Source organism: Raphanus sativus, chromosome 5 (genome assembly GCF_000801105.2).
Source record: "Raphanus sativus cultivar WK10039 chromosome 5, ASM80110v3, whole genome shotgun sequence".
In the NCBI taxonomy this organism is placed as follows: domain Eukaryota; kingdom Viridiplantae; phylum Streptophyta; class Magnoliopsida; order Brassicales; family Brassicaceae; genus Raphanus; species Raphanus sativus.
The window spans coordinates 21,351,839-21,368,996 of record NC_079515.1 but is presented as its reverse complement, the minus strand read 5'-3'; the positions used below and the strand labels follow the sequence as shown (position 1 = coordinate 21,368,996).

Here is a 17,158-nt window from a genome sequence, read left to right as displayed (position 1 = left end):
GTCGGGTAAAGGTTCTGATTTGAAGGCTGTATTTCAACAAAAAATTCAGCCTGTTTGTCATCATTATGGTGTGGTTGGGCACATTAGGCCAATATGTTTCAAGTTTTTGAGGGAGAAGAATCAGTTGAAGCAAGTCTATGGTATGAGGTGTCATGGTCCTACATGTTATTCTTGTGGAGTTCAAGGACATGTTCGACGTAATTGTTTCAAGTTGGTTCAGAAAGCTAATCATGGTGAGATAAGATCCAAGAATACATGGTCTAGGAGACTTAATCACTTTGGAGATAGTGGAGTGGGATTTCATCCTCGATTTAGAGGGTGGCGAACTACAAATTAGTTTTTGACCATGATGTGACTCATAGGGGGAGATTGAAGATGTAGGTGATGAGTTCACATCCATAGTCAAAAAGGGGGAGAGTATTATTGGTGTAGTAGCTCGTGGAGTACTACATGAGGTAGTACGTAACATGTTGCATGAAGCTAGAGTTATATTGGAGTTCGTGTATTGATCGCATGGAAAGCAAGTTCTATATAAGGAGTGACGTACCTTATGAGAAAGCCAGACCTCACAGAAGAGAGAAGGGGTTTCATTATATATTGGTGTGTGTTACTGCTTGGTGTCGAAGCAGTGTCTGAAGTAGTTTCTGATGGAGTCTGATGAGGACTTAGTTTGGTGGTAATGGTGTTGGCGCTTTGTGTGGTGGAGTTAGCCATCTTGTGTAGCTTGTGGTGAGTGTGTGGTGCGTTGGAGATAGCGTGCTCATGGTGTCATTGGTGTGTGTCGGGTGCTGACGTACTTGGTTAAGTACTTCCAAGAAGTGGAAGATTGGAGCCTAGACTCAGGGGGAGTTCAGCAAGGCTGTTTCATTACATGAGGTCTTTGAAGATAAAAGGAGGAGATTGAAGAGGAAGTTCTTCTGTAAGGCTTGACATCTAAGCATCTGTTTTAGCTTAGTATGCAATCAAGCAGGGGGAGAAGGGGTGACGTTCTGGTCCAAGGAGTACACATCTCATGGGGGAGAAGAGCATGGTGATGGACGTTCTGGTGTAGATGATGCTTATCTCATGGGGGAGAAAAGTATGGTGTGGTGCACATCTTGTGGGGGAGCCAAGCACATTTAGCGTAGAAGTTTCCAGGTGGGGAACATGGTTGTTGAACCATAAGAATATTGTGCTTGATTGGCACACAAGCTAAAAGGGGGAGATTGAAGATGTAAGATGTCTGCCCTGAAGTAGTCGATGACGTAGTTGATGAAACAGACGTCGTGTTGAGAGGTAAAGACCATGTGGAGTCAAGATGCTGAGTTGGAGTCGTGTAGACTTGAAGAGTAAGGGTGTATCTTGGAGAAAAGGGAAAGAAGAATAAACTTGGGGAGCAAGTTTATTACTTAAAGAAAGAGGAATAAGTGCATTCCAAGAAAATGAAAGTTGCACTTATTGTTATGGAAGGTGTCCATATTGTGTTTCCTTAGAGATTAGGGTTTTAGGAACATGGAGAATGATATAAGATAGCAATGGGGTCGTCTGTAGAGACACACAGACACGTAGGCTGATCTTATAGAGAGGGAGAACAACTCTTGGAAGTGTTCTGGGTCGTGCTGAAGCAGAGGTTGAAGTATTTGACGGTGGAGATACATAAGCGGATAGCTTAGGAATCTTTCATTAGCGTGTGTTAGGGTGTTAACACTAGATGTGTAAAAGCTGAATTAAGCAGATCTTGTAATAAATTGTTTAAAATTTTTTTTAATAAAGCATAGTGGTTGCTTGTATTGCTTTGTCTCTTGATTTAGTTTCTGCAGTACTATTGTTGTGCCATCTTTACATCAACACATCAACACATGGGAGATAATATCCGGTTTAGTTATCACCCATCCATGCATTTGAGAAACAAAGGAATAAACATGGAGCTGGAAAAGATTTTTGGGACTTACACCGCCATTGATTTCTCTGAAAACAAATTTGGAGGACAGATTCCAGAATCTATAGGACTTTTGAAGTCACTTATAGTGCTCAACCTATCCAACAATGGTTTCACAGGTCATATTCCATCCTATTGGTCTAATCTCACGAGGCTGGAGTCACTAGACCTATCTCGGAACCAACTCACAGGAAATATCCCGCAGGAGCTAGCAACCCTCTCGTTCTTGTCGCACATTAATGTTTCAAATAACAAACTCACAGGCCAGATACCACGGGGGACACAGTTTGGAGGACAGCCTAAATCATCTTTTGAAGGGAATCTCAATCTTTGTGGTCTTCCTCTTAAAGAGAGTTGCTTTAGAGATAAGGTACCATCAACACCAGATGCACAAAAAACAGAACCTTCAAAGAAAGAACAAGTGTTGAACTGGAAAGCAGCAGTAGTGGGATATGTCCCTGGAGTCTTGTTTGGACTGGGGATTGGACAAGTCTTTTATTCGTACAAACCGATATTGTTCTACAAGTTGTTTAGTCTTTGAAGTGAAGTTTATGCCTTTGGTTTTGTTGAAACAAGTTGTAAGGGTTTTTGTAACCGTTTCGACATAATATGTATGTGTGTATATGGACATAGATATTGTTTGTGATACTTATTATCCCATGAAATAAAAGTCAGCTGTGCGTAGGCTTTTCTTTTCTTTATTCCCGTTTCATTGTTAGATTACTCATGTGTTGATCATTCATCCGTAATTAAATAAAACTGGTACTCAAATTTTCCTTACACAAACATGAAAACAGAGGGGGTCTACTCTGTTCTCTTATTTTATTTGCTTGAGCACTTGATAGGTACATCTGGCATTAGTATCGGAATCTTTCATTTAAATGCAGAACATATATATTGGTCTTGTCTGGTTTTGTGTTCTCTTTTTTTTTCTTGAATGTATGTAAATATCATTCAATCAAAATCCTACGTTACATCGAGTGCATCTATTGATATTTTTGTAGAGAATTAACAAATCACTAAACAATGAAAGAATATGCGTTTGCTTCATAGTAGAGTTGAGTCTTGGTTTCTTGCCCCAAACCAAGTGCGTAGGCCCTCATCGAGATACACGTGTCCCTTCCCTTAGACAGAAAGCAGTTGAAGGCTCACTGTTTTATCCAAAAATTTGATTAGAGCACCTGCATTTCCTGGTTTTGTATTCTCTCTTGCTCATTGCTCGTTTATTGTTATTAGATAATGTTTGGGGTATTATATTAGATCTTGTTGACTCTCCTGGTCGTTATCTTTGGGTGTTTTGGCCTTTAAGACTGTAGGACTTTGAAAACGGTCTGAAACACTACAAATATATTTGCTTTAGTAAAATAAAATAAGCCTGAACAAAAACTTCGGGCGTACGTAACAATCAAGATACACATGACATTCATTCAAAACACAAACAACAACGTTGCGACTACCTCATTCAATAAAACCTTTGTTTGATACCAAACAAAGGAGCTTAGGCATGAACATATAATCCTTTTGCTGACCCAAAATGTTTCACTGGGAGCTAGTAATGTCTTCTGTTATGATGATTCATCATTCTATGATTTCCCCTTCTTCTAGTCCATCAGTAGCTAGATTTTGGAGATTGCAGTCATCATCTCAATCGAATCCATTTGCAAACTCACATTCAAAGTTGAAATAGTCACCTGGATCCATCTCCGCGAAAAGATCAGAGTATGTGTCTATTAACCCTTGCTCAAACTCAACCACCATGTTATCAGCAGCATCCCCTTGTTCTGGTGGATCAACCTGAATATGTGGATTCTTGGTAACCCCTCCCTCAACCTTGCTGTCCTCTGAGACTTGTTTGATAATATCAAGAACCTCTGGCTCACCGGAGTTAATCTTGCATTCTTCTTCTGTTTCCTCTTCTCGTGAGGTTATTATTGTACCTTTTGTATCTCTGTGGCCATAGTATAAGGAGGAACCATTAGGATCAGGTGTGGTGTTTAAATGGTCGAAATCTCTGATAACGTCAAAGTCATAGCTGTGTGAAGGTAGATATACATGGATCACCGGGTACTCTACGATAGCTACTTTAGCAAGCTGTTGCCTCAAAGGAGCCTTGATGTCCAGCTCCTTGAAAGGAGCCTTTGCACCCTGCAACACAAGGGGGAGAAAAGTAAATATAGTGCAAGAGTAGACAAGCAAAAAGACGAGAATGATAGTAGTGAGAGTACCTTAGGGTATTGGCGAATAAAAAGCTTGAGAGAAACAAGATCCACATCACAGAAAGGCTTGAGCTTATGAATCCAAGGGCCTGGCTTAAGATGATTCTCAATCACAGAGCAAAGACTTGTATCCTCACCAACTCTGTGATGGATTTGATTGTTTCAAACAGAGCAAATAAACAAACGTGACATTATCAGTCAAAGAGAAGAAGAAACTAATAAACTAACCCATGGTCAACAAGAACCACATCTGTAGAGTGAAACCGCCACTCAATTGTCCAAGAGATGCACTTACTCCTGGAAACCATCAACAGATTAGTCATAATCATTACATTCAGAGAGACATCAAGCAAGCTAGTAATGTGATTTACCGGTTAACGAGATAACCGATATTTTGAAGCAGTTGTCCAAAGCTACTACTTGGTTCAACTAACATCGAGTCCCGGTTCGGCCTAGTAGATTTGATTTATATTTTTGGATGTGAACCGATGAAGCAATTTTGTTTAAAAAATATTTTGGTACTTTGGTCGCTCAGATATTAGGCTTTTTATCAAATCAAAGCTACAATTCACAAGAGTTATACATATTTCCATCTTCCCTGTTTTCGTCAAATATTTAAATTGGAAAAACAATAAACCAACTAGGTGTTGTTCCCGCACATGCGGGAATAATTTTTTTAAAACTAATTATTAGTTTATGTCTTATTAATTTTAAAATTATTATAATAAATATTTTTTATGCTTTAATAAAAAATTTAAATCAAGCATAAATATATATATATATATATATATATACATTTATTATTGTGATAAACTTTTAAAGTCACATATATATTATAAATGTTTTAGAAAATATTTTATACAATTAGTTTTGATTGGTTAATATTTAATTATTTATTGTTCTGTATCTTAATCTTTTATAATAAAAAAATATTATTTCCAGATAAAACAATATATATATATATATATGTAATTATATTATTTATGTTTTTAAAGTATGTTTTATTTTGATGATTTTATCATATTAGTTTATAATCAATTAGTTAATATACTTATAATCTAATATTATTAATATACAATTCTTTTTCACAATATAATAAGAAAAATCCCTAAAATTATGAAAAATATGACACATAAACAAATCACTTTTTGATTGATTAATATTTAATTATAAATTATACTATTCATAATCTTTTATAATAGAAAATATTATTTTCCAGGTAACAAAAAATAAATATATGAATTATCTTATTTGTTTAAAATATTTTTTTTTCATATTTTATACTCAATTAGGAAATATAAAATTTAATCTAATATTATTAATATAAAATTCGTTTTAAATATATAATAAGTCAAATACCTAAATTTATGTTTATTACTGTGAAATATTTTTAAAAGCACTTATATATTAGAAATATTTTATACAAATATTTTTGATTGATTAATTTTTAATTATAAATGTTTTTATACCTTAATGTTTTATAATAAAAAAATATTAATTTCACATAGCAACATTATATATATAAGAATTATCTTACTTTTAAAATATGTTTCAATGATTTTATCATATTAGTTTATAATCAATTAACTAATATAACTTATAAACTAATATTATTAATATAGAATTATTTTAATTATATAATAAATAAAAAACCTAAAATCATAAAAATATGACACATAAAAAATTACTTTTTGATTGATTTATATTTATTTATAAATTGTTTTATGTCTTAATACTTTATAATATAAACATTTGATTTTCTTGATAACAATAAAATATCTATATGAGAATTATCATTTAAAAAAATATAATAATATTCTATTATTAATATGTAATTTCGTTTTAATTATATCATAAATGGAAAATTTAAATCAAATACCTAAAATCATGGAGAAGCCGCCACATAAGCAAAATCACTTCATAAATAATAGTATATATAGCAATCTTTCAAAATACTAAGAGAGAATTACTAATTAATTAGTTTTTTTTTTTGACATCCACTAATTAATTAGTATTTAGGTGGAAGTATTGGATGGTGAAATTTGATAGAATTAAAAGGAATTATAGTTTCTATTAAATTCCATTTTTATTCAATTAAGGACTAGGTGTTTTTTCTACACATGCGGGAATAATCTTTTTACGAATAATTATTAGTTTATATCTTATTAATTCAAAAATAAGTATAGTAAATAATTATTTATGTTTTAACCAAAATTCAATCAAAGGTCAAACATTTATATATGATAACAGTTTCTTCAAAGTATATATGTTTATTATTGTGATGAACTCTTGAAGCACTTATATATTAAAAATATTTTATACAAATATTTTTATTGATTAATATTTAATTATAATTGTAATATATCTTAATTTTTATAATAAAAATATTATTTCGAAATAACAACAATATATAGATATATAAGAATTATTTTATTTTTCAAAAATATGTTTTTATTTTGATGATTTTATCATATTTTTTATAATCAATTAAATAATATAATTTATAATCTAATATTATTAATATTGAATTCTTTTTTAATCTATACTATTATTTATGAAGTGATTTTGCTTACTTGTCATGTTCTCCATGATTTTAGCTAATTTTGCTTATTTGTCATATTTTTATTAAGTTTAAGCTAAATTATCATTGATGTATTATTTGTTTTGAGTTGAGTCACTAAATCATTAATTTAAAATAATAGCCTTGATGAATATTCTATATAAATAAAAACGAATTTTATTTTATTAATATTAAATTTATATGTTATATTACCTTTTCTTATTTGTCATATTTTTATTAGGTTTTAGACTTTTAGATAGGTTATAAATTTATTATTAGTTTCTAACTATTCACTAATTTATTTTAATGATATAAAGTTTATATGTTATCTGCTATATTAAATAATTGATTACAAAATAATATTTTAGAATTATCAAAAAGATAATTCTTCTATATATATTCTTTTTTGTGCCTATCTGAAAACAATATTTTTATTATAAAAGTTAAAAAAAAAATTAAGATACAAACAATTTATTATTAGATATTAGTCAACCAAAACTATAAATATATTTTCTAAACTATCTCTAAGATATGAGTGTTTTAAAAAGACTTAACACAATAATAAGTATATATTTTGATTAAAAGTATTTGACATATATAAATATTTTGATGTTTGATTTAACTATTTAAAAACATAAATAATAATTTATTATGCTGGTTTTAGATTGTTAAGACATAAACTAATAAGTATTTATAAGAAATTTATGTCCGCATGTGCGGGCAAAACACCTAGTTATATAATAAAAAACTAAAATCAAGAAAAAAACAGACACATAAACAAATCACTTTTTGATTGATTAATATTACTTGTAAATTTTTCTATATCTTAATATTTTATAATAGAAAATATTATTTTCCAGATAATTTATAAAATATTATTTTCCAGATAACAACATTATATATATATGAATTATCTTATTTAAAAAAAAAATTTTTATTTCGATAATTTATTTTATCAATGTATACACAATTTGGTAATATAAAATATAATTTAATATTATTAATATAAAATTCGTTTTAAATATATAATAAGTCAAATATGTAAGATTATGTTTATAATCGTGATAAAATTTTAAAGGCACTTATAGATTAGAAATAATTAATACAAATATTTCTGATTGATTCATATTTAAGTATAAATTGTTTTGTATCTTAATGTTTTATAATAAAAAAATATTAATTTCAGATTACAACAATATCTATATATAATAAGTATCTTATGTTTTTTCAAAAAAAAAAAATTATTTTGATTATTTTATAATATTAGCTTATAATCAATTAGCTAATACAATTTATGATCAAATCTTATTAATATAAAATTATTTTGAATTATATAATAAGAAAATACCTAAAATCATATAAAACATGACACATAAACCAAAATAAATTTTGATTGACTAATATTTAATTATAAATTGTATAATATCTTAATCTTTTATAACCGAAAATTGTATTTTATATAATAAGAAAATACCTAAAATCATATAAAACATGACACATAAACCAAAATAAATTTTGATTGACTAATATTTAATTATAAATTGTATAATATCTTAATCTTTTATAACCGAAAATTGTATTTTCGAGATAACAACAAAATATCTATATGAGAATTATCTTATTTTTTAAAACATATTTTTTGGATAATTAATTTATAATCAATTAGATAATGTAAAAAAAGTCTAATATTATTAATATTTTTAATTATATAATAAATCAAATATATAAAATTATGGAAAACATGACACATAAGTAAATTTATTAATTATATAATATGTCAAATACCTAAAATCCTGGAGAACATTACACATAAGCAAAATCATTTCTCAAATAATAATATAGATAGATAGATTTCATCAATTATTTTAAATTCTTGTGTTATTTGATTAAGCATTTGGAATCATTCTTTTAGTTTTTGTTGTTATTCAATATTTGATAAATTTTGTAGTAATGTTATTTGATAAGAATTTAATGGAAAATGTCCTATATAAATGTAAATCACCAATTCTTTGCTCTTATGGAAATATTTGTGATGAATCGTAGAAAAACAGAAATAATAGCTTCTCCATACTTTTCATTTTTTTCCAGAAGTACGTGAAGAATAAAAGAAACCTTTGTGGATGATAATTAACAAATATAAAGTCAATATCGCCTTGTTGCTGAAGAAACCCAGTGTCTATTAACCAAATTAATGCCTTCTGAGACGTTCGCTTGTGTGCTTCCGCACATCTTTCATCATCGGAGACAGTGATAATGTATCACCTTCTTGGTTGGTGATCTCCCCAACCCACCATGCATTTAAACACCAATGGCTGAAATAGTTTAGGTAGCATCGATAGAGATGGTTTTGATCAACGACTGAAGATGTTAACTCATTTTGCCCTTTGCATTTCACGAACTCAAATTTATGTAAATTCCTTTAAGATCCATGATAAAAGTAAGCATATGAATTAGATAAATGCATTACAATCTCATCAATGTTGTGAAGAAGATGTGAAGGTGTTGTTGTGTTATTCATTATCAAAACAAAGGCTCCATATATATATGAGAGCAATGGCCGACTTAACAACAAGTTAGTCGATGTGGGACTCTCCAAAATACAAGGAGAAGTAGGCCAACTATAAATGAAAGGAACAAGGCCCAATCTACATAAGGATGTCCGGTTTAATCAAAGCAATACAAAGGCGGTTATGAAACATTCCTTAAACCATATGGTTTATAACACTCCCCCTAAATGCCATAACCATCTAGGGTTTGTAATGTGTTTAGTATACTGCCTCGTTAAAACCTTTTCATGGTAAACCCAAAAACCCAATGTGGTAAAAACGGGAAGCCATGGATAGGAAAAAGAGTACAGCCGCATTACTCCCCCTGAAGTGATTATCACTGAAGGTCTCTCAGTGAACGCATACGAATCTGTTGCATAAGCTTCCTGAGCGTGTAAGTTGGTAATGCCCTAGTGAAGAGGTCGGCTGAGTTCTCGCTTGATCTGACTTGGAGTACCTTGACCTCTCCTTCTTTCTGTAGATCATGGGTGAAAACGACTTGGAGAGAACGTGCTTAGTCTTGTCACCCTGATGTATCCATCCTTGAGCTGAGCTATGCATGCTGCATTATCTTCATAAAGAATGGTCGACCCATCCTTACCATCTGTGATCCCACATGCTGTCCGAATATGGTGTGTCATGAGTCTCAACCAGACACACTCCCTACTTGCTTCATGGATTGCCAATATCTCCGAGTAATTGGATGATGTGGCTGATATGATCTGCTTGGCTGATCTCCATGAAATGGTCGTCCCTCCATATGTGAAAACGTAACCAGTTTGGGACTTAGCACTGTGTGGGTTGGATTGGTAACCTGCATCAGCAAAATGCTTTCATGATATTCATGGTCCATTCGGATCATGTGGTTTATCTCTCTTAGATAAATTCGACCATGAATGTCTTTGTATGTCCATGATATGTCCGGATCATGACATCATCCATAATCCATCAGGATTATGTTCTCGTCCAATGCTGATCTATGCGGATCATGCTCTCGTTCGTAATCCATCCGGATTATGCCCTCGTCCACTATGTATCTCGTCCATAACCATTGACCCCAAAAAATGGCGTTCATAATCATATCTCGTCAATAGGATGTTCCTCTCACTTGGATGGTTTAGGTCGGATTAAGACCTTAGAGGAACTGGTCGGAACGATCTGGACAGGACGGACTGGTCGAGATGGACTGGTCGAGATTCATTGGTCGGGACCAATGATGATTAAGGTCGAACTAGGTCGGACATGATCCTAGTTGATATGGATCCCTTGGTCGTGAATCTGATGGATTCTCTAACCATATCACATTATTATTCTTGGTACGTTGGATCATAGATCCCAACACATATATACGGCTATTGATCTCCATTATAGATCATCGTAGTCTCTTCATAGCCTATCCAAGAATCAATCATCTTAATCATCATTTCTTTTAAGTATAAACACAAGGAGTATATTGACTACTATATGGACTGATTTGAAAAGTTCTTATAGAACTTTCTACTAAGCATCACTTAGTCTTATATGTATGCAGCTGCATTTCAGTCCATGAACAATGCAAGAATGATGTTGTTCTATGAGAACTTCTTTCTCATTTCTCAAGGTATCTTATGTTACCTTTATATCCAGTGATATATCCAATGTCTACTACATCTTTCTTAGATGTCCAAATCTTTATTAATTTCGATATTGGGTAGTAGCATTCACCACATAGGAATTCATTTCCTTGTTCCTTAGTCCCTGTGAGTATCCTTGTGTGATCAAGCCATTCCTTTTGAATGCTTTATGTAGCAACATGTACGACCACTTCTCTGTACTTTCATGTTCTACAGCTCACGATTTTATTTTCCTCACAAGACGCATCTGTTCACAGGTTAAATGGCGTCTATCTTATGTATTTGGCTAATATGCCCATCATATACATTCTTTACTATAACTCCACGTCCCATTCATTTCTCTATGATGAGTACTCTTACGTGGGTTAGTGATCCTCGCATATCTCTTATGCTCAAGTGCTTTCTCTTTATCACTTATGAGTGTGTATGTATCGACACCTTATATAATGTTCCATCACGTTCTATCGCGTTCTAAACATGATACAATCGATTGAGATTTTATTCTTATCAGGATCATTGAATACTTTGTAGTTTGCAAGGTCACATTGTATGATACTTGTACCTTAGGACCGGCCGGTCTTATCTCATTGTCTAGTATGGTTACTCTTTCATGAACCCGGATCTATCATTATGAGCACTTATCTCTTTTCTATCCGAGGTTCCTTGTCTATGGAACATACTGGTCTATCTTGTATAGACTTTTAAGCAACTTGATTATGTCTCTACTAGGACATTTATATAGTGGTGCTAAGCTGGTATGACTTTAGTCATTCATTCTTTCGGGTCTGTCTGGCTATCTTTCTTTCTTTGTTTATGGACGTCCAGTACATATATATATATCTGGTCCGAGGATCTTATGCCAAGACAAGGAAGGTTAAAACCATTCCACTTTACCAGCTTATTTCTTTCTCCATGATGTTGGATAGTCGGATTCATCTTGTATGCAATCCGTGTACCTTGGCCACAATATTATTACCTTATGTTTGGCTCATGGTCACTTAGAATTCGTGGGAGAAAGATCATGTTCTCTTATCCAACATATATTCCCGATTTTCATCTCATCCTTATATGAGGTTTTCCATCCTATATGGCACATAGGTATGTGGTGGTTTATTCATAAACTCTTAGGATGGTCTATATCTGGATTATGACCATTTATCATCTTTAGACGGAAATATCTATGCTCACTTTATATGGCCTGATGTATCTCATCTTTTATACATGTATACTTGTGATGTCCCCAAGCTTATAGACTTTTGAAGTCTCATACGGCCAAGCTATAATGCCTTATGGCCTTCGGCCAGGCTTGTCATGTTCGGGTTTTATTGTATGGTCATGGACCACACGGAGTGTCTATTCTCCCTCTCATGAACATGCTATAAAATACGTTTATTTGTCCTCACTTAAACGTAATGCTTGGACAACCAGCATGGTTTTAGACCATGGTACACGATTTGTAGTCTGGTCATGATCACGGGTCCGTTTTGTCCTCATTACCCTCATGATCAGATAATATTTCGTGTTACTTGGGACAATGAAGCCTAATGAGTTTCCCTTGTGTACATGTTTCACAACGTGTGATCTTATGGGATAAATCTTTGTGCCTTAGTAAACTTTGCATCAATTTCAGACCAGAATGGCTAATCCGGTCATGCCATAAGTGTTTAACTCTTTTGGTGAACCATTCTGGTTACCTAGTCTCTTATGCCTTATCACACTGATCCTTAGCATAGTATTAGATCAGTAGGGAGAATGTAGTCTCGACCTCTTTTATATGTATGCCTTTGGCGATTTTCATAAGCTAAAGGAATATTTCATTTTGCTTTGCCCATTGGTTTATTATTGAAACCATTTTGAGGTGGTTTTGAAAATGCCACTTCGACCTTTACTCCCTCTTCGGCCATGATTGGATATACAACCACGGTTATTGTGGTATCCTTGTCCACGGCCAGTGGGGATTTTGGGTCTTTCTTAATGGGTCTTAGGTGATTAATTTTGTGCCTCTTAAGGCCATGCCTTAGGCGTGGTGATCTAGACATACTCTTCTCGAGTTTTCATTCTCATTTGTCAATCAAAAAAATATTTTTCAAGCAAATCAATCAAGATAAAAGAAAAATTGTTATTAATGCTATGAAATTTGAATGACAAATTATATTTAAAACAAAACACCAAATCATAAGTATGAAATCAGAATGTCTAAAGGCTTTAGACAATGGTCAAGCCGGCCACTCCATCTGTCACTTTGGACGTGGCTCCCATGGATTCTTCATCATCACTATCTGCCTCATAGCCGCTCATATTATCTTTCATCTGTTTATTTTTGAGATAAGTATAAGAACATATCGTTGTATGTGGTGAAACCTTTATCTCGATAGGTTAGTTGTAGGAATAGATCTTTTGCATCTGCTGTGGAGAAAACTTTTTCAAGTAATTCCTCCTCTGTCAACTTTTCACCACAAAACATCAGTGTATGAGTTACTTTGGATAGAGCATTATTGTATTCTTCCACGGACCCAAAGTCCCGGAACTTGAGGCTCATCCACTCATGCCTTGCCTTTGGTAATATCACCTTAGTGTATCTGGACTTGTCCAAAGGCATCGAGGGCTTTGTATATGTTGGTACTGATTTCTCAGTTCCACATTTAGATGATGACGCATTACTCTTAATGTCATATATTTCTCATTCTCGGTTCCATGATCATCCTTGATGATACATTCACTAAGACCTTCTATCTTTAGTATAACCGAGATATTGATTGTCCATCTTACATAGTTCTATCCAGAGATATCTAGGGTATCACAATCCAATGGTTGGAATCTCAACATCTGAAATCATATCAAACATGATTTGTGTTATTACATACAATTTCTGATGTCATTGGGTATCCAAGAAATAAAAGGCACTCGGCCAGTATGTAAACAATAAGCCATACGTCTTGTGTGTGTGATCAATGCCTTTCGGCCACTCATGATCACACGGCCATCTTTGCGTGATCAATGCCTTACGGCTATTATTCAATCAGGATCACACGGCCAGCAAAAAAATAAGAGGGCCACACGGCCAGTTTGCATTCTTTTAGAAATTTATTTTTCTCATAACTCATCCATCTCTTAATCAACTTGTTTGATTTATAAATCCCTTGAAAATAGTGGGATGGATGAGTGCATGGTCTAGCCATACCATATGGTATGCTACATCGACCCATGCGGTTTAATGGTCTAGTAGTACCATTTGGTACACTTCCTCGACCAAATAAAAGGGATCGTGATTTAGCTGTACTGTGGTGCGCATCATCGATCACCGGTGATTGTGGATCCCCGTGGATCATCGAGGATCATTGAGGATCACCGTGGATCACCTTGGATCACTGATCATCGTAGATCATCGCGGATCATCGAGGATCATCATGGATCATCATGGATCATAGATCAACGCGGATCATCGTGGATGATCACCGTGAATCACGGGTGAAAAATCTAGTTGCACCTGAGGGTGAAGATCATCGACCATTGATTTTGTTTTATGGTTTAATCGTACTTAAGAGTACGTATCATCGACCTTTACTTCATATGGTCTAGTTGTACCTATTGGTATTCATCATTGACCTAAAAGAAAATCATGGTCTAGCCACACTATGGTGTGCATCATCGACCAAAAGATGTGGAAAACATTAACCTTATGTTTTGTTTGGACATATAGCGTGTCATCTTTAAAGGAGTATCACTTGTTGTCCATTCAAAACAAAAGTCATGTAATCACATGCATATCTTATTTTAGATTTAGGGTTTCTTAAAAAAAATCTGATTTAAACTTTAAGGATTAGGGTTTAAAATTCAAATATGATTTTAGGATTAGGTTAAACATTGACCTTATGTTTTGTTTGGACATATAGCGTGTTATCCTAAAAGGGGTATCACTTGTTGTCCATTCAAAATAAAAGTCATGTAAAACGGTTTAGGGTTTTGAGATCCGAATTTTGGGGTTTAGGGTTTTAAAATTCGGATTTGATCAAATATGATCTATTAGGGTTTTAGAAGTTTAAGAAAATCGATTTGTAGATTTATAAAACTGATTTACAAGAATTAGGTCTAATTTTAAAATAGGGTTTTAAAATCGATTTTAACTTCTAGCAAATTAGGGTTTTGATTTTAAAATAAAACAAGAACTAAAATCAACCAAATCAAATCGAAAAACCTTTTAAATCGGATTTAAGATGAAGAAAAGTTTGAAATCCGAATTGCTTGAACCACAAGTAAAGATTAGGGTTCTTGAGATCTTACCTTAATCTTTGCCGATCTTTTCTCCTTGGTTCCTCTCTTAGAAACCTTGATTATTCAACAAAGAAGGATTCAAAGTTGAATTAGTATCAAGATTAAAAAATCGGATGGAAGAAGATCTAGAGAAGGGAAGTGGCGGCTAGGGTTTTGGGATGATCTCCGAGTTTGTTGATGGCGCGGCTTGCACTGGAGGTGACGGCGCGTCTGGAGTCCGATCGCTGCGTGGTCTGCGGCGCTGGATTCTTCTCGTCAAGAGCTTCAGTTTGGTGGGTGGCTCGTCGTCTGGATCCTCACGGTTAGGGAGATATGACGGTTTGAAGTTGCGGTCGAAATTAGAGTTTATGGCCGTCGGGTTTTAGCTAGGGTTTAGAATCTCGTGCTGATAATATATTGTGAAGAAGATTTGAAGGTGTTGTTGTGTTATTCATTATCAAAACAAAGGCTCCATATATATATGAGAGCAATGGCCGACTTAACAACAAGTTAGTCGATGTGGGACTCTCCAAAATACAAGGAGAAGTCGGCCAAGTATAAATGAAAGGAACAAGGTCCAATCCACATAATGATGCCGGTTTAATCAAAGCAATACAAAGACGGTTATGAAACATTCCTTGAACCGTATGGTTTACAACAATCAAACCTTTTAAAATACTGCAAATGTTTTTATTTATGAATTCTTTCAGATTCAATTAAATTCCTAGATTCAATACCACTTAGTAAATTTTAGACGATTTTTAAAACAATAATGAATCAATAATAATCGAAGCTCATTCGAAAATAATAAACCGGCCGGTTTGATCAAGATAACCGACTTGGGTAATCCGAAAACTACATCTCATGAGAAAGAAACGTAGAGAGTTTTCAAATTCTCAAATCACTGTAGAAGAAGAATTCCTGATTGCGAACGTGCCGATGCGAAAGTGAGAGATTGAACCTCTTTTGGGTTGCTGAGATGCAATTTTGTCGGAGTCATAGTTCTACTCATATGTACTCTCTCGCTCGCTCCTCTTCTCAGCTAACATCCCGAGCCTACGCGTTCATCTAAGGTTGTTACTTCACTCTTTAGTATGGATTTTGAGTTTTGTTAGCTGAAGATATCAGTTTTTTTCTTGTGTTGAATTTAAGCCTTTGGTATTTGAGTAGATGAATTTGGAAGATCTCTGGGAGAATATGTGCATTTTGAGTAGTGATTTTGTAGCTGAAGATCAGTTCTTCTTCTTGTGTTGACTTTGAGTCTTTGGTATTTTGAGTAGATGAATTTGGAAGATCAGTTCTTCTTCTTGTCTTCTTAATGCTACACTTGTTTTACCTGAATTAGATGCAAACTCGTTTTGGCATGATATTGACAGGTTTGTTTCTGTTGCAAAAAAAAAAAACAAGTTATAGTCCCTTTTATTAAATTGCATTTTTTCCTACAAAATATTAATTAGATTTTCTGTAATTATTATTACTAGCTAGGTAATGCAATTTGTATAATACAAAGGCAACCAACTTCTTTGCAAGACATGCAAATTGGTTGTCTGTATGCAATTTATATAAGACAAAGGTTCGAAAAGTTCACATGGTGGGTTAGTTGTCTCGTGGGTGCAGTTAGGTCTTATAGTGAGAGCAATGAGATTCGACAACTCCACAAGGATATACCTAGCGGCTGGTGAACTTTTCGGCGGGGAACGGTTCATGAAACCGTTTCGAACCTTATTCCCACGGCTTGACAACCATAGCTCGGTGGACCCTTCGGAGGAGCTGTCACGAAACTCACAAGGATTAATAGGATCAGCTGTGGATTACATGGTCTGTCTCATGTCCGAATATTTTTATGCCAACGTATGATGGACCGAGCAACTTCGCCAACAATCTCATTAGGTACGGTTTCCGGAGCACAATCAGACAGGACAGGAAAGCTTTAGCTCCAGTTTTCGTAGCTAGAGCGAAAGGAAAAACGGCTGGATTGGAAGAAGCAGTGAGACGAGTAATGATGAAGACAAACTTTGGAAGGCCTCATAAACGTTTTGTCTCCTGAATCGTTT

The 17,158-nt window shown here is 33.7% G+C and overlaps 1 protein-coding gene across 1 annotated transcript; it reads right to left on the bottom strand.

Annotated features, from left to right (window-relative positions):
* Positions 1-3,255: 3,255 nt before the first annotated feature.
* LOC108858503 (uncharacterized) lies at positions 3,256-4,457 on the bottom strand. The gene is made up of 4 exons (XM_056985781.1): positions 4,363-4,457; positions 4,144-4,276; positions 3,610-4,063; positions 3,256-3,534 (listed from the first exon to the last, which is right to left on the bottom strand). The coding sequence occupies exons 1-4, from the start codon at positions 4,455-4,457 to the stop codon at positions 3,497-3,499; spliced, it is 720 nt and encodes a 239-aa protein (XP_056841761.1). The 3' UTR covers positions 3,256-3,496.
* Positions 4,458-17,158: the final 12,701 nt, after the last annotated feature.

Bases quoted from the DNA above. Each gene is read 5' to 3' on its own strand.
- LOC108858503 (XM_056985781.1), bottom strand. From the start codon at position 4,457: ATGACTAATCTGTTGATGGTTTCCAGGAGTAAGTGCATCTCTTGGACA. The intron at 4,277-4,362 runs GTTAGTTTATTA...AATCCATCACAG, and splicing joins GTGGTTCTTGTTGACCATGG to AGTTGGTGAGGATACAAGTC. The intron at 4,064-4,143 runs GTACTCTCACTA...CTTGTGTTGCAG, and splicing joins TTATTCGCCAATACCCTAAG to GGTGCAAAGGCTCCTTTCAA.